Source organism: Terrapene carolina, unplaced genomic scaffold (genome assembly GCF_002925995.2).
Source record: "Terrapene carolina triunguis isolate 2854851 unplaced genomic scaffold, T_m_triunguis-2.0 Scaffold33723, whole genome shotgun sequence".
NCBI lineage: Eukaryota > Metazoa > Chordata > Testudines > Emydidae > Terrapene > Terrapene triunguis.
In genome coordinates this window covers 6,295,129-6,314,078 of record NW_020698074.1, presented here as the reverse complement: position 1 = coordinate 6,314,078, position 18,950 = coordinate 6,295,129, and the positions used below count along the sequence as shown (strand labels likewise).

At 41.8% G+C, this 18,950-nt stretch overlaps 1 protein-coding gene across 3 annotated transcripts in view; it reads left to right on the top strand.

Annotated features, from left to right (window-relative positions):
• Positions 1-1,353: 1,353 nt before the first annotated feature.
• Positions 1,354-18,950, top strand: part of LOC113409533 (uncharacterized protein KIAA0895-like) — a 50,810-nt gene continuing 33,213 nt past the window's right edge. For all 3 annotated transcript variants that reach the window (XM_026663561.1, XM_026663560.1, XM_029914227.1), the window contains exon 1: positions 1,354-1,507. In XM_026663561.1, coding sequence (XP_026519346.1) covers positions 1,480-1,507 — 28 coding nt within the window. In that variant the 5' untranslated portion in view covers positions 1,354-1,479. The remainder of the gene's footprint in view (positions 1,508-18,950) is intronic.

The following is an 18,950-nucleotide window of genomic DNA, read 5'->3' as shown; positions in this document are numbered from 1 at the left end:
CTCAATTAAATTTTTAACTTCTGTAGAGTTGGGGTTTGGACATTCATTTTCTGTTACATCGTAATACAATCAGATGTCATGATTTTGTATTATTACGATTTAAGAAAAGAGTCCATATACAGTATGTTGTATATTTTTTTAAATGGTTAATTCAAATGCTGGATATTGTACATAATTGGAAAACAGTGACTGAAAGTGTCAAAGTGCTGACCATTTAGAAAAACAAAATGTATGACTGTACAGAGTGTATTCCAACAGAGTCTGATTCAAAAATATTTATCTCTGTAATATTCTGAAGTCTGAAAGAAAAAGACCTCCTAGAACAAATAGATTTGTTTGAACAACTAACATACATGTGTCAAGGCAGCGTAACTAGCTGCTATTTGACATTTAGTGGGTATTTAAAATTTATGTAACTTACATGTCAAGGGACGGGAATGGGTGTCATAAAAAGAAACGCAAACAGGCTGCTCTAACATACAACAGCCTCCCTGCTTTGAATTGCATCCACAGCATCATCCAAACTCTCAGATGCCAAATGCAGCCCTAGTGTAAGTGGATATAACTTGCAATAACTTCAGTGAGAGTTGACACTGCTTACACTAAGATTCGATTTGGGCCCCAGAGATTTCATAGTGGTATACGTCACACTCAGTTTGCACATGCACTAATGTTAAATTGGCACAAGTCACGTTACTGGGGCAGTTATATCAATTTTTCTACATTATACCCAAGGTGTAACTTACACTATAATTTATTTCATTGCTGAATTTGGTCCAGTATTTGCATTTACATCAACTAGAGTAAAATCACAAGAGATCAAACTGGAAAAATAAAAGTAGGGCCCAACTCTGCCCACTTGAAATGGCATGGGGAGGTGTCAGCCACAGTCCACTGTGCAGATCTCCACGTCGGCTATGGCATACAAAGCACTGCCGCATGAGTTTGGCATGTCTGGGGTTGGCAACGCTGCTTAACCTCCCTCCCAGACTACAAATCCCAGGATGCAATGCTTCACCTTGCTCCCGGCTGCGCAGAGGACTGCTGGGAATCGTTGTGGCGCACTGCATGCCGGGACTTGTAGTCTCCATCCGGAAAACCGCATTGTCTCCCTCTTTGCGCGGGTGCTGCGTTTTGTTGTTCCGTTCTTTTGGCCCCAGGGCTGTGCCGTGCCATGGAAGGCTGGCGGGTGTCCTGGCAACAGAGCCTAGCCAGCCCTTTTCCTGCTGTCCCTGAAGCAGGGAGTAGGGGAGGTAGCAGCCGCTGCTAGGTGTGGGTGGGGGACAGGCTGCACATAGCCCTCCCCACTGCTGCAGCCACCTCAGCCCTCTCCTGCCTCACCCTTTCACCAGCCTGTGGATAAACAAAAGGAAGATACTATCTCCACGCTGCTCCTTGCCTGTGTCTCACAGCTCTCCATGCAGAGGGGGCATATTTAGGGTGTTAGGGCAGGACAGACAGACAGACACTGCAAGAGGAATGATGCTTGAATCCATCCGTGTCACTGGTGAGTATTACTATTCATTATTACCATTAGCTTTCAATCCTTCCCTTCGCATCCTATTCCTGCAGTTGCCAACTACAGGAGGAAAGCAACAGTTTAAGCAGGTAAAGTGATTAAAATGGCATAAAATACCCCCTCTCCCCATTAAATTATTAAATAACCATTAATATTTAGTTTCTGATGTGCCTTCCGTCATCCCCTGATGAAGTTGGGATGCTGCACTGTTATAATGAATAACAATCACATTGGAATAAAGCAATAGAAAAAAACCCTGAAATTAAATAGTAAATGACTCATAATTTTGTTCTTGAAGTGGCCATCTCCCACCTGCTGATATATGTTCTAGGGCACAGCCTTGCAAAAATATAAACATTTCCTAGCAACATCAATTAAAATGACATCAATACAGAAAAAACTGTAAAATGGCAACCAAATAAAATACTAAATGATCTCACTTAGTTTATAAACCCCTCACTTCCTGGGTGTTCAGTGACAAGGTGAGTTGGGGTGTTGCACACCTAAACAGCTTAAATTTAACAAGAAAAGGGAGAGAACAAAGGAGGAAATGTAAAAATCAAATAAAACACTAAAGAATGCTAATAATTTTGTTTATGAGGCACCCTTCAATCCTAAGAAGTTGTAGAATTAAAATGTAACTACAGCATTTTAATGAAAACAAAAGAGAGGTAACAAAAGAAGCAAATAAAGCATTAAATAGTAAAAATTATTGACAATTATTTCTTCAGTATCTTTTTGATCCCTTTGCCACTAATATGCTTAGAGAACTGTGCAAACAGTTACTATATAAAAACATCAATAATAGAGAAAGCAGCATAGACTATAAATACCAATTAAAAAACTACATAATAAATGCATTATATAGGAATAATTATATGTACAATACTGTATACATTTACTTTTAAACTACAGGGATATCCCATTAACTTCTTGTAGTTTGAAACTAGTTTTGTTTTGTTTTTCCCCCATACTATTTCTTTGTTAAAAGATAGTCATTTTGTACATCATTTCTTAAAGTGCTTCTGGCCAATACAACCCACCACTGGGAAACCTGTCCAGCAATGAGGGGGCATGATGGAGTTGATTGTAAGCGCACTGTCACAAGACATTGTTATGCTCATTATTATGATTTCTTTTAATTAGAATTAACCTGAGTAGCTTTATAGGCTTTTTAAATGTGTATGGCTTCAGATTGGTAGTGGCACTGTCAGTTGAGGGATGGTGAAAATGTCAGTACTTGAGGAAGTTAAAGGAATAGAAATAAGGATTAGAGGGGAGAATAGTCTCCCCTAGAAATGTACAGTAATAATAATAATAACATTAAATTATAGTTAACTGTGAAGGTATTACTTTTGGGTTCTGAGTCTGCTACTGAATCTGAATATCATAAATGACCTGGAAAAATGGGTAAAAAGTGAGGTGATAAAGTTTGCAGATGATATAAAATTACTCAAGATTGCAGTCAGCTTTGAACTTAACTAAGAGTTAAAAGGAATCTGGGTGACTGTGCAAGAAAATGGCAGATGAAATTCAGTGTTGATAAATGCAAAGCAATGCACATAGAAAACATAATCCAAATGACGGGGTCTAAATTAGCTGTTACCACTCAAGAAAGATCTTGGAGTCATTGTGAGTTGTTCTCTGAAAAGTTCTGCATAATGTGCAGCAGCAGTCACAACAGCTAACAGAATGTTAAGAACCATTAGGAAAGGGATAGATAATACGACAGAATATATCATAATGTCACTACATAAATCCATGGTACACTCACACCCTGAATACTGTGTGCAGTTCTGGGCACCAATCTCCAAAAAGATATTAGAATAGGAGAAAGTACAGAGAAAGGAAACAAAAATGATTACAGGAGTGGAACAGCCTCCATATGAGGAGAGATGAAAAAGTCTGCGACTGTTCATCTTAAAAAAAAAGAGATCACTAAGGGGGTATACATAGAGGTCTATAAACTCAGGAATGGTGTGGAGAAAGTGAATAAGGAAGTGTTACTTACCCTTTCACACATAACAAGTATCGGGGTCTCCCAATGAAATTAATAGGCCAGTAGGTTTAAAAACAAACAAACGAAAGTACTTCATACAACACACAGTCAACCTGTGGAACTCATTGCCAAGAGATGTTGTCAAGGCCAGAAGTATATACGAGTTCAAAAAAGAACTAGATAAGTTCATGGAGGATAGGTCCATCAATGGCTATTAGCCAAGATATCAGGGATGCAATTTGATGCACTGGGTGTCACTAAACCTATGACTGCCAGAAGGTGGGTCTGAACAACACTTGATAAATTGTCCTGTTCTGTTCATTTCCTCTGAAGCATCTGGCACCGGCCACTAATGCTGGACCAGATGGACCATTGGTCTTACCCAGAGTGGTCATTCTTATGAAACTCTGTGCCTCAATGGAACCCAGTTGAAGCCACTGGGCTGAAACTTACCCTTGCAGCAAAACTTATAGTTTTAATATAAAAAATACACTTGGAATAGCAGATAGTAGGTTGCAAGATACAAATGTAAGTGGAATTTTTAAAGAATCCTACAACCAGCGTTGACTTCTAAAATTTAATTTTGCAGGCATTTCGTAACACAGTAGACCCTGTAGATAGGCAGTTATCTGTTTTAATGTATGAGCTATTGTGATGGCATGAAAATTAGCCATTATGCATGCTCAGTAGAATTATTCTTTTTATTGAGCTTACTGACAAGCTGTACAATTAAAAACCATTTTCAGTCAATGGCAGAGCTGGTCACACCGCCTGTATGGCTAAAGTTTCCCGACACGTTCCATTGTAAGACCCACATTGTGAGCCTCCGGAAAAAAATCTCACTTCACACAGATAGAGACTAAGCAGACACGAGAGTGTCTTGGAAACTTGTAAAGTTGTCTAAAAAGGCTAAGTATCTGAAAAATGTGGTCCTAGGTGTCTCATATTGTACACCCAAAATTAGTGGACATTTGACAATTTTGGCTTTAATTTCTCTGTGCTACAGTTCCCCAGCTGTAAAATGGGGATAATACCACCATGTAATCTCATGGTAGTATTGTGAAGAGAAATTCATTAATGTCTGTAAGCACCTGGATACTACCATTGTGAGAGCACTATAGAAATGCCTAGGAGGAAATTGATAATTTGGTATTAAGTGCAGGGTTAGGATGGCGTGCATTCAATAATTCCTGAGGCTTACTGAATGAGGAGTGTAAAAAGAAATATTGACTAAATACACAATTATACATATAATTCACATTTATAAAGACTATCATAATGCAGATGCACACGAAGGCTGAATTCAGGTTGCACAGGCATCTTTTGATTTCTTTACTTTGCAACCCAGTTGTTCTTCTAACATAGTTTTCCCCCTCCCCCCCCATGTCATATGTACTATATATGCACCTATGCATATATAGATTGTAAATTCTTCAGGTAGGGATCATGGAGCAGCTTCATCACCAGGACAGGGAATAAGTGGAGGTGGCTGAAGCCTACCCTCTTCATGGTCAGAGTCCTGCACGGACCCCGTGTAGATTAGGGCAGCCTAGAAGGCCACCTTAAGGTATGTCCCTGTTTCAGCGGCCCCTGTAAGCTTTTGCACGGATACAGAATCACCAGAATGCAGGTCTGCCTTAGCCATACTCACCCAATACATCGCTGTTCCACCTCAGAATGCTTCCTATAGTGGTGGGCACCAGGTCACTCTATGCTTTGCATAGGGTTCTCCAGTACTGGGGGGCTGTTCCCCAGAGAGGCCTTATACTTGCCCTACGGCAGTGACTCACATCCTGTGTCTTCATATGTGCTTTTACAGAGCCAAACACTGTTTGTTTATTGCACCCATCCTTGGATCAGTCTTCCCCTCGCTTACTGCAGAGATTGGTTGCTACTGCAATATAATTTATAAATAATGAGTCAGCTGGAATATGTTTATCATTATAAGAAAAGGATGGCCAGACAGGATTTTTTTGTTGTCACAGTGCTGCAAACCATGGTCACTGAGCACCACAGTGAAAGAGGGTTTAGGAGTCAGAAGCTGTCATTTGAGCTAAATAAGAATATGGTGCACATATACATTTATGATATTGCACAGCCATCAGAATTTTGATTCTGCAGCCCTCTGCACAAACAATGCACGTTAGCTTGAGTCTTCAATACAGTCAGAGCATGTACCATCTATTAAATGTTCATGACAAATACTGAATTGTTTACAAGTTTAAAAATACCCAAAAAACACAACTGCAAATTTGTGGGATGAGTTAGAGGGCGGACATCAGTCCTAAAGACATTAGTGAGATATCTTCCCTACAACTTTTAGACTTTTGCTACTTTATTATTTTGTACATGAATTGCTGTAAACTACTTGGCCTTTCTCCAAAATAGACAGCCAAACACATGATGTTATTGTGTGTAGTTGCTGTTATTGAATAGAAAAAAAAATCATATTAGGGTAACTTATTGAGAGTCATGCTCTAAAATAACAGTCACAAAATTAAAAAAAAAAAAATCAGGGCCATATCTTTACCTTCCCACAATTAAACACACAGGAGGGTGGGCTGGAGAAGAAATCTTTCCGAGGACCTCGGTGCAAAGATTCCTCCCAAAATCAGTACAGTGAGTGGGACAGAATTTGCCTCTTATGCAGCAAAGGCCACTCTCCCTGTGTGCCATGCAGCCTAATTCCACAGGGGATCATTACACAAACTAAAAACTATTTCCCCATGCTAATTTCCCCCCTGCTGTTACTCACACCTTCTTGTCAACTGTTAGAAATGGGCCATCCTGATTATCACTACAAAGGTTTTTTTTCCTGCTAATAATAGCCCACCTTAATTGATTAGTCTCATTAGAGTTGGTATGGCAACACCATCTTTTCATGTTCTCTGTATATATTATCTATCTTCCTACTGTATTTTCCACTCCATGCATCTGACGAAGTGGAAAGCTTATGCCCAAATAAATTTGTTAGTCTCTAAGGCTTGGTCTACACTTACCCCCCCAATTCGAACTAAGGTATGCAACTTCAGCTACGTGAATAACGTAGCTGAAGTCGACGTACCTTAGTTCGAACTTACTTCGGTCCACATGCGGCAGGCAGGCTCCCCCGTCGACGCCGCGGTACTCCTCTCGTCTAGCTGGAGTACCGCAGTCGACGGCGATCACTTCCTGGTTCGACTTATCGCGTACAGACAAGATGCAATAAGTCGAACCCAGAACTTCGATTCCCAGCTGCCGAACTAGCGGCTGGGTGTAGACATACCCTAAGATGCCACAAGTACTCCTCGTTCTTTTTAATGTAATAAATGATGCTATTAACATGCCAGTTTCTAGACATTGAAAGCAAATTATTTCAGAAAGATATGATATGAAATTTAAATCTATATTAATTTCTAATAACCTCCAACAAATATTTGCTGCCACTGTGTTTCTACATGATCTGAAGCTAGGCATAGACTAAAATATATTTTGCATTTATAAACTGCATTTATGTTAATGCTACATTTTGATGAGGTCCCACATACAGAAATAACGAAAGGCAGAATTATGGTTTCCACAACAACCACAACTCATCCCCAGTCTTGGGCCTGAGTCTCTTTTTGCAGTGGGATAAATCACATGCAACTCCACTTAAGTAAGTGGAGTTTAGTAGTATAAAACCATTGTAAGAGAAATCAGAATTAAGTCCTGTATATTTTCTATTGCTATACAGTGTATGGTGTTGATTTTCATGCTGTGCCATGAACCTTCAGTGTGCCTGAGCTGTAGCTGCTGTAGGAATCCTGACAGTTTCCTGACTTGGGTGTTAAGAACTCAGCCATAATATTGCAGAAAGTATTTCACATTTAATTGTAGGTTGGTTGTAAAAGCAGGAAAAGGGGAATAAGGAGAAAACTACCCAGTCAGTGTACAAGTTGATCCACAGGTGTTAGGAAGGGACTGCACAATTGGGTAGGGCCTCAGTGTTTGCAGCTGCTGTGTTGCAGAGGGGAGCAAAAAACATGGAGAAAGCCAAACTGGGATAATGTGGTTTTAATAGACTAATGTTTTTTTGTCAGAGGTATTATGTTTTTGTGATACAGTTGCTGGGTATTGTGCAGTGGGATCAACTGAGAGAACCTATGCGTATCTCACATAGTTTTAGAGAGAGATCATCAGAGCTGCCCAGTGTCTGGAACAGATGCTCTTTTTAATGTTATTTTCTGTTGTATAAATTGAAATAAATAAAATAAAGTCAGGAAATTCATAATTATACTTCTCAGAACAGTTGAAACTTGGTCCCCTTGCACGTAGATGGTAGGGCATAAAAGTTGGTACCATGTACAATAATGTGATATACAGTATGGTGTCAACTCTTCACCTATGTGTGAGGGGGCCAATTTATTGGATTTTAATCTTAGTATTAACAATTTTGTATTTAAAACAGGCAACCTCTTGTGGATTCTGTTTAATAGTACTCGGTTTCTCAGGCCTGGTCCACACTACCCTCCCCCCCCACTTCGGACTAAGGTATGCAAATTCAGCTACGTTAATAACGTAGCTGAATTCGAAGTACCTTAGTCCGAACTTACCGCGGGTCCAGACGCGGCAGGAAGGCTCCCCCGTCGATGCCGCGTACTCCTCTCGCCGAGTTGGAGTACCGGCGTCGACGGCGAGCACTTCCGGGATTGATCCGGGATCGATTTATCGCGTCTAAACCAGACGCGATAAATCGATCCCAGAACATCAATTGCCTGCCGTCGGACCCTCCGGTAAGTGTAGACGTACCCTTAGAAGCCAATACATTTTTGATTGGATAAAGCTATTTGTTGGTAGGCTGCAGTTGGATTTAAAACAATGTAGTATACCCTTCACCACACAAATCCCTACAACATGTGAATATACTTCAGCAACCATCTTTCTTTTATACTTGTTTATATTTTACAAATCCTGATTTGTTTTTATATGGTTTCAAAGAGAAGCAAAGAAGTTCCTTTAATTGTAGATTAGAGAACACATACCAATGAAATGGATTGTCATACATCATTTTATTTTGTTGATTCAAGGCCACATCATCAAGCTAGTAGAAATTCATAGGAGGGTATTACCATGTTTTGCTTTTCTAAGTTACTCTCTTTACTAAATACTTCAACATTTTAAAAAAAACCCTCAACCACCAACAATTGACTGGAATTGTTTTACATTTTCAAGGCTCTCTGCAACACAAAGCGCTAGAGAAGCATTTTACTTTCACATGAAAGCCAAGATTAGCTTTGTTTTTATTGGGGCTTTCTGCCTTAGGCTTTGTGGTCCCCAAAGGCAACCTCTGTGTGCACATCTATCACATACAAGGTGAAATTCATCCCTGTGGAGTGTATCAGCTTATGGCCTATGCACCACTTATGGCCCCTTGAATCCTATTTTGAGTACTTAAATGGAACTTAAATGGTGCAGAGGCTTAGAAACAGATTTCCATGAGTGCTCAGCACCCCCATTTGGGGCTAGGTTTTCGAACACCTAACTGAAATGGTGAGATTTCAAAAGTGCTCAGCCAGGGCTGGCTCCAGGTACCAGCTTGGCAAGCAGGTGCTTGGGGCGGCCCCTCCGGAGAGGGGCGGCAGATCCAGCTATTGGGCGGCAGTTCGGCAGACGGACCCTCACTCCCGCTGGGAGCGAAGGACCTTCTGGCGAATTGCCACCACAGATCGTGATCACAGTCGTGGCTTTTTGGGGGGGGGGGGGGCGGCTTGGGGTGGCCAAAACCCTGGAGCCGGCCCTGTGCTCAGCACCAGGTTGTTCCTATTGAGAGCAATGAGAAAAATGCTGGGTTTTGAAAATCTGGCCACTTTGTGTAGGTGCCTGAATGGGAATGGAGCTGCTCTGAAATATTCTGCCACTGGTGCTGGTCTCTGCACTGGGGTGAATTTCACTCACAATTACAGGCTTTTTAATGCATGAAGGCACTTGTGTGTGCATATGCATTAATTAAGCAGCTAATTACTATATGTGCATAACAAGTGAGTGATTTTGCATATATCAAATTAGAGGCCACATTGACGCTGGATGAAAACTTGCCGTATGGCACACTATTAAAAGGTATTTTCAAGTATTTTAGAACATTTCAGTGAAAAAAAACTCAACTAGTTCTAGCAATCTCATCTGATAAAGGTCAAGCAGACCAAAGAGGTTGATTTCTTGAGCGGCTTTGGTGCAGTTGTAGCGCTAAGACATTGCTTCTAGTAAACTTGATTTGCCAGCTCATGGCCCTACTGCGATTGGGAAAACAGATCTGTAAGATGTACCTTGGTTAACAAAGTGGAATCATTAAATCAAATAGAACTTGGCCATTTTGGAGTTCAGCCCATTTCGGTCAGGGGTTGTGTCACCAACTGCCGTTTAGCCCAGGTGCCTTTGTCCTGTGCAACTTTCATTCAGAGCCCCGATAGCAACAGCCTGATTACAGCACAGTCACCTCACCCTGGCTCCCACCAGCCTGCTTACTCCCTTCAGGGTGACACCAACAGCCTTTCCAGCCCTGGGTTTCCCCAATACCATCTCCTCTTTCGCACTCAGCCCCTCTCACTGTAGCAATGTGTCACCACCTGCGCTGCAGCCTGGGGTGAAGCTATTGTGTTGTAAATGGGCTGCTGGTATCAGAGCTCTGAGCAAAAGCTAAACACAGTGGCACTCAAGGCTACAGGGCAGGCAGGAACACAACCCCCTACTGACCTGGATTGAACCCCAAAGTATCACAGCCATATGCTACATATAATTTTTTAAACCAAAAATTCACACTGATCTCAATAGTAATTCTGCAGTTATATGAAATGAACTCCCGGTGTAGACTGTGCTATGTCGACAGGAGGGCTTCTCTCGTCAACATAGCTACCACCTCTCAGGGAGATGGAGTACCTACACTGATGGGGGAAGCTCTCCCATCATCGCAGGTAGCATCTTCACTAAACGCTACAGCAGCACTGTAAGTGTAGACAAGATCTCAGAATCAAATAGGGGAGGAGACGCCCAGTCCTTCCTAGCAATCAAGAAGCTGGAAGGTAGGGTTGCCACCTTTCAAATCATTGGTAACTGGAGCCCCAAGGCCACGCCCCTGCTCTGCCTCTTACCTCAAGGCACCACCCATGCTCAGCATCTTCCCCCAAGGCCCTGCCCCCATCACTCACTTCTCTTCCCATCACTTGCTGGATCATCTGAAGGAGCCTGCCTGCAGGTAGGAGGCAGCTCCGGCTTAGCCAGGGCTAGTGTGGGTTAATGACCCGGCGCCTTTCCCCCCTCCCGCCCCCGTGGTAACTGGACTTTTCGTTCAGGTGCCATTTAGGGTTGCCAGGTCCCCTTTTCAACCGGACTGTCCTGTCAAAAATTGGGCACCTGGCAACCCTAAATGGCACCCAAACACAGAAGCCAAAAAACAGACTGTTCTGGGTAAGACCTGGATGGGTGGTAGCCCTAATGGAAGGTTCCCTCTTAGCAGTCAGGAAGAGGGATATCTTTAATGGTGTATATATAAACTGTGCACTTAAAAGGGACACCATCAAACGAAGGAAAAAAATCACTGTCTAAATTATTTGGCCTATTTTGCTACTTGTAGCTCTTAGGATTACTAAAAAGGAAAAAAAAAAAAAAAAAAGAGGAAAACATTAGTTTACTCACTGTATGCATTTGACAGCAATGTTTCAAATCACTTTAATTGTTTCCTTGTCAGTTTTCCTTATTAATTGTGGGGGTCTCATGCAGTAATAGGAGAGGGATTTTTTTTTTTAAATGTGGTTGTAACAATTGGCAGAAGGATTTGGGGGGTGGTATAGGGCCTGCAACTACTTGTATCTAACACTAAAACGTATACTAGATTTCAAGTGGACAGTTTTCCTTTAAGATCTGGTACTGCCTTGTATGGAAAAACTCCCATTGCAGTGTATTGGAGTTGGGAGCATATGGGTCAAGGACAGTGTTTTGTGCATAGCTTGTACATTTTTGCTTGCACGCCTAATGGTACAGCTCACACAAAATTAGAGCAAATATGGCTGTGCACCATGGCCTCAGTCAGTCTAACAGATCTGCAAAACTGACTTTTCTGATATTTGCTGCAGTGAAGGACATTTCAGGCCCAAATGATATTCTACCTCTTAGGGCAGGTCTACACTAACCCCCCCAATTCGAACTAAGGTACGCAACTTCAGCTACGTGAATAACGTAGCTGAAGTTGGAAGTACCTTAGTTTGAACTTACCTCGGTCCACATGCGGCAGAAAGGCTCCCCCGTCGACTCCGCAGTACTCCTCTCGCTGAGCAGGAGTACTGCAGTCGACAGCGAGCACTTCCGGGTTCGACTTATCGCGTCCAGACAAGACGCAATAAGTTGAACCCAGTAGTTCGATCGCTCGCCGCCGAACTACCGGGTAAGTGTAGACCTACCCTTAGATGGAGCAACTGAAGTGTGTCAGCCTCTGCAGATGTAGAGGCATTAGGCAGAAGATAAGATTATTACACTCGAGTCTCCTCTCATCTACCTCAGAGATTTCAGTTGAGCTACTCTAATACACAGTGGTGTAAGTGAGAGGGAAATCAGGCCTACTGCATGTATAGCCGCACATCTGGTGAAGGCTCTAACATTAGCACTTAAGAACATCGGGTGGATTTGGGAACAATCCTCTAGTGCCATTAAGAATTTTGTTTGACAGTTTGGGGCAGATATAATCCTGCTTCCACATGCAGGTCTTCAAGAGACATTGTAGCCATGTCTTAAACAAACAATGACATTTCAAACCATGAATGTGTTTCAATCTGAATAAATTCAGGTATATGAGAGTGTTATTTAGCATCATCTTTTGACATTTCAGACTTCTGAAGTAAAATGGGTATGTTTTTCTTTGTATCCTTGTTAAAAACAACGTGAAAACAGAAAAACAGCAAATTGATGATTTATTTTGCAAGAAGGACTGTGCCATTTTGAGGCCTCTTTGCATGTATAGCAGTGAACTGACAGGCTGGTCTCATGCTTACTATTCAGATGGGTCATGACACCAAAAATATACCGTGCCATGGATTGGCAGTGACATGGCACAACCGAGGTAATAGGTCACATATATTAAACCTGGTTTTTATCAATCTGTCACTGGCCCAGGGCAAGTAAAATATCAATGTTTTAATCATTATCAGTCACCAGTTGAATTGATTATATGCCAAAACAATTGAATTTTCATGACACTTTTTCAAAGATGCTTTGCCCATTATGTCTCAAAATGTCACTCTTCCACTTTATTTTGGAAAATAATTTAGTGAAGATTACAGTATCAGATAGAGTATTCAGCACAACAGTTACATGCTTTTTGACCTTTGTATAATCTAGGGAAAATAATATCTGTTATAATAATTCACATCTTTTGGCTCATTCATTGACCCTTATCTTCCAACACAAATGTCTCAGACAATATTAATCCTGGTTATATTCTGTGTAAATCTAGGTTGGAGAATATTTAAAGAGCCCATACTGTGTTTGGCAGCTGGTTGTAAGGCTTTTTCTCGCAAAATGCACATTTAAATCTAACTACAGATTTGGAGGTGGCAATTGGTGAAACATTTACCATATATTTGAGCTGTATGGATCTGGGAATCTATAGCCCAGACTGCAACACCCACATATGCATGATAGTCACAGCAGGATTCGGATTATTTGCTGCTGCTGCCCTGTGTTGTGCAGAGATTGGCAGACAATTGGGTGATCCATTAATGGATTGCCCTGGCAGTAGTACTTAGTCTTAGATCCAAAGTCTCCATTGGCATGTGCATCCCCAAATAGGCACATGATATTAGATTGATGCAAGGGTAGGGTGACCAGACGTCCCAATATTATCAGGACCGTCCCAGTATTAGGGGCTTTGTCTTCTATAAAGAACTATTCCCCCAAAAATAAAAGTGTCACGATTTTTCACACTTGCTATATGGTCACCCTATGCAAGAATCTCTGGGGTTGTATTTTATTTTGGGCTGTTTTCTGCATTTTACTTCTATTTCACATTTATCATTTCTTAGACATGCTTGTGTCATGCTACTTCAGTTCCAAGGAATCGCTTACATTGTAGCAATAGAAAACCCTTCTCTACCCCAACACTGTTTTGGTTAGGTTCATAGTGAAGGTGACAAATTTCCACTGTTAGATAGCTGGAAGTTAATTGTTTTGTATATACTCTGGCTAAATTTTCAAATGTGGTCAGTAAATATATACTTTCAGTTTTGCATGCACAACCAAAACTGTGTGCCCAAAATTTTGTTTAAGATTTCACATGATCCAGCACTTAGATTGGCACTCCCACATTTAGAGACTACGTTGAGGTCACTTGGAAAACTTGCCCTTAAACAGCATCCACCTTTATTAAAGGCAAAGAGCCTCACTGTTAGATTTAATAAATGCCTGAAGGCAGGTTTCTATACCTTCCTCCTTTTACCCTCTCCCCAAGAAAGAGAGGAGAGCAATCCTTTTCTTCTTGTTGCCAAAAGTACCTTTAATTGTGTAGCAAAATGTATGTGTACTAATGTGGCTTGTGAACTTTAGCCCACTGGAGAGTATCCTGACTGCACCATACTCTGTGGGACTGATACTTGATATTGTTTTCTTTGTGCTGGGAATTGTGATTTCTCACACCACTACAGTATACACCAAAGCAAAATAAGCTAGATAAGCAGTCTCTCCTGCATTGATTAAACTGATCTTATTAAACTTGAACTGTAATGCCCTGAAGCCTTCTCTGTGCCAAGTGTAAAGGAAGCCTCTCAAATGGACCATAAAGCAAAACTAATCTTACGTAATATCTGCTTGTCAGAACAGGGAAAATAACCGAATACAGTAGAATCTCAGAGTTACGAACACCTCAGGAATGGAGTTGTTCATAACTCTGAACTGTTCATAATTCAGAACAAAACATTGTGGTTGTTCTTTCAAAAGTTTACAAGTGAACATTGACTTAATACAGCTTTGAAACTTTACTATGCAGAAGAAAAATTCTGCTTTTAACCATCTTAATTTAATTGAAACAAGAACAGAAACAGTTTCCTTATCTTGTCAAAATTTTTTTTAAATGTTCCCTTTCTTTTTTAGTAGTTTATGTTTAACAAAGTACTGTATTTGCTTTTTATTATTATTTTTGGTTCTGCTGCCGCCTGATTGCGTACTTCTAGTTCCAAATGAGGTGTGTGGTTGACTGGTCAGTTCGTAACTCTGAAGTTCTACTGCACTTCTAACTTCATCCTTTCAGTGTTGGAAGGACGCTCCAAGACTGTGTGTGGTATTTCCCCTCTCCCCCATTTCTAGATATGTTTTGCATGAATGTACAATGTACATGAGACCACAGTACATTGATCTGTTTACTGCTTGCACCAGTATCACGAGTAGCACTGAAGAACAGGAGTTCGTACAGTGTGAAAGATTAAAATGAATTCATAAAGCATCAAAACTTACATAGTGGTATGGTGTTATTTTTTGTCTCATTTGTTCTGAGAGCCAAGTCTAATTTTAGTAGGAAAATAAATCTGGAATTAAATTGATTCAGTTACCTTTGAGGGATTTAATGATCCCTTTGTTAATGTTCTATTTAGAGCATAATTATTGTTTATGTAGTTAATTACAGCTTGGATATGTCTAACGCTGGACCAAGTCCCGAGGTTTTTACTAAGTTTAACTCTGTGCATACTCAGGGCCATATCCTCCATTCCATGGATCCTTATAATTTAGGCACAGAAATGGGAAATGTGTATCTAGGGCATCATTCCCCTGTTAAAGGGTTGCCGACCGTCTGGGATTGTCTGTCATGTGATGAAACCTCCAGGAATGCATCCAACCAAAATTGGCAACCTACCCTCTTAGTCCGTTAGGCCCTGCAGAAGCCCACCTGTAGTGCTGAGGATCTGCTTGGGAGGAGTGGATAGGGCCAGTGAACTAACTCCACAAGGAATCAGCACAGATGCTACATATGGATGGAGACTGTATTAACTTTTATGTGCAGCTGCTTGGCACTGTAGAGATTCCCTCCTCTCTGAGGGATGTCACAGGGGAAGGAACCATCTGCAGAGTTGAAGCCAGCAGGGCTCCAAGCCAGTAGAGCTGCCCTGCCACACAGCCCAGCAAGGGGACAAGGGACTCTCTTAGTGAAAGTGGATTTAACACAGTCTCTAGGCATGTAGGGGTGTGTGGCCATCTTTTGCTGTCAATCTCTGAGGGAGGCCACACCTCTTTGCTGTCACGCTCCTGGAGTAGCAGTCTATCAAAGGGAGGAAATTAGCAGTCTCTTGGGCTCAACCCTCAGGAAAGGGAGAGCAGCAAATGATTCCAGGGCCCGAGCCCTTAGGTGAGGCGTGGCTCTAAACCGTTTGAGTTCCCACCCTCAAGCAGGGTAAAGTATTTAGGGACAGTGCAGGGACCCAGGCCCCTGGGCAGGGCAAGGCACCTTGCAGTCTAGTACTCTAGCCCTCAGGCAGGGGCAAGCACCAACTGGACAAGGGGCCCACACAAGGGGCAAGCACCAACCACAGTCTATGGGCTCTGGCAAGGGAGGAGCACCAAGCAGAGTTTATGGGGCTCAGGCAAGGGTGTCTGAGGAGCACAGGCCTCCCAGCCTAAGGAGGGGGAGTACTGCTCCCCCCCCCAGGTGGGGTGGCAAGGGAGACATGTGCCTACTCAGCTCCACCACATCCCAGCCCAGGGCAGAGTGGTCTGTCACCAGGTCAGCAAGGACTCCATCCACAAAACACTGACTGTGTCTCCAGCGGCACCACAGCCAGACAGTAATCTGGTTCCCCTGGGCTGCTTCCTGTACTCCCCATTAGGCATACCTGCATCCAAGGGTCATCCTCCATCTCCCCAGGGTACACTGCAAGCAGCAGTCCCAGCAACTCCTGGGTGTCAGGCATGTCTGGCTGTTCGGATAGGTCAGGGGCCTCCTGCACAGAAGTCTCCTGCAGGCTCAGGCTCCAGCAGCAAGCAGGGCATATCTATCTCCCTCAACAGTTCCCATTCAACTGAGCTACAAGGCCCGCCTTTTATACTTCCTGTTCTTGTCCCGCCTCTCTGCTTCTGGTGTGGACTTCCTGGTTCCGCCCACCAGGGTGTGTGTGGCCCTCCCTCGCTGTCAATCTCCGAGGGAGGCCACACTTCTTTGCTACACAGTCCTTAAGGAACTTTATTTGCTTGATGAATTTAGTTTAGTTTGTCATGTTTATACTTTAAAGTACATTTTTTTAAACCCAGCTGAGTGTTGATATTGTACAGCTTTGAGTAGATGTTTTGAAAATATGGGGTTAACTTCCTTAGAAATGGCTTTGGTACTAATTGCTCTCTTTTCTTAATAGTCTTAATTTAAGTGATAGCTGATAAACTGCCTGGCAACTAAAAATGTGAGTTTGGGGAAACATACTAAATACCTGAATATACCCTACCATTTTTGTCGAGTTGAAATTTGTTCGCAGGGGCTGGCACATCCTAGATATTCCTCACCTCTCTGGGTGCTTATTCTGGGGAGTTTTCTGGAGAGGGACAGTTTCTTTATAGGTAGGGCACTTCGGTTTTGGTTATTTTAATTTTTGCCAGGAATTTATTGGTGTTTATTACTACAACAATAAAAACAGGTGAAAATTGGTGGAAAAAAACTATTAGTATTTTTTTCTGGGTAAATATTGGGGTTTATTTTGGTAGACAGAAGGACGGGGGGAAGTATTCAGTAGATTAATGCTCTGATTAATGGAATTCAATGTGGTTTGCTGCAGAACTAAAACAGAACTAAAAACACAATGCCACCTCTGACTTTAAAAAGCAATGCATCTCGAATCCCCAAATAAAAACGTTCATTTGAATAAACAGTTTACTGCTGTAGACTTAGAACTATCAGCCTCTAAATATTTGCATTTAATAATTGAGCCACACCATTTGCAGCACATACACTCAAGTTCATCCTTTTCTCCTGTTTTTTTTTTTTTTTTTTTTTTTAATTTCAAATACTTCCTTGTGTTCTGAAAGGTATTCTAATACAGATTTTTGTTTTCTTCTCATTTTAGTGTGTCAAATATTTAAACCGTTATCTGTTAACAGCTTGAAATGTGTACGTGATGGGTGTGAGGTTCATCAGTATGTTCAGATGTGCATGCACTTCAGAGCTTGCATGCGTGCCTGTTTGTTTATTGTATGTACCTTCCAGACTAATACATGTAGCCTTACTTCAACAGGTAGCTTTGCATATACATACAGACGAATGTATTATCATAATACATATATTTCATGCAATGTATTGTATTTTCCTGCTAAAACAAGTTATTTTTGTATATATTTGAATGATACAAAAGTAGAGTGAAAAATCAGAAAAAAAACAAATAATACTTTTTGTAAAATGTGGGATTTTTTCAGTCAAAATCGGTTTAAACTGAAAACGAAGGGGCTTATTTATAGGCTAGATTGCTAGCAGGCCTAACACAGCTGCTCAGTGGAAAAGGGAGTACTAAGGCACCCCTCACTCCATTGTGTGGTAACATTAGGGCTGCTTGCATTGCAGCCCTGGCACTTGTGGCTTTCTCACACCAGGAGCAACTGGGCTGAGAGTAGCGGGTAGATGAGATCTGTGGTTCTGCCCCTACTATTCAATGTCTCGCAGAGCAGACTAGATGCACGTGGGAGAATAAATCACACTCTTAAAGGACTTTACACGTTATTTTCCTCTCCAGCACAACAGAGGAGTCCCTGAGGAACTGTGTCTAAGGTCTTGTCTACACTGCCAGTGACATGTAGGGTACATGTAGTTACATGCCACAGTGAAAAGCAGACAGCAGCCATATGGCAATGTGTAGCTAAAAGCGACAGTGAAAGGTTCTGGCAGGGGCCTTTCCCCTCTGCCTCTTGCCTGCCAGAGCGTCTGCCCACTGCTGAGTCTTTCGCTCTGGCAGCTCCCTATGTTGGGAAAAGGCTCCAGCAGTGGGGAGTCAGCGGGACACTACATGGCTAAAGATAGCAGTGTAGACAGGAGAGGTACTGCTAGGACATGTAGAGAGCCAGGAAGGGGTATATAGCTCAAGGTTCTGGTGTGTCTTTATTTTACTTGCTTAAGCTGTGCCTCACTGCTATTTGTAGCCATGCTAGTGGGGCGTACAGTGTATGTACTCTACATGCTGCCCTATGTGTAGACATAGCCTAAGAGGAGAGTTTCTGAGGGCATGTCTTACTTTTGGTGAGGTGCACCTATACACTGCCCCTTACTGCTTGTATAATTCAAGGATCACAATATTTGTAAACAGCAATTACTTTTTGAAAGAATCTTTAAAGATAATCATAATTTGCTTCAAAATAAACACAAGTAGAAAAGCTGATTACATAACTGAACTATTTAAATGTGTATACACATGCACAGCACCTGAATTTAAACATGGTAGTTGCTGAGATGTGCACTGAGGCCTGGTCTAC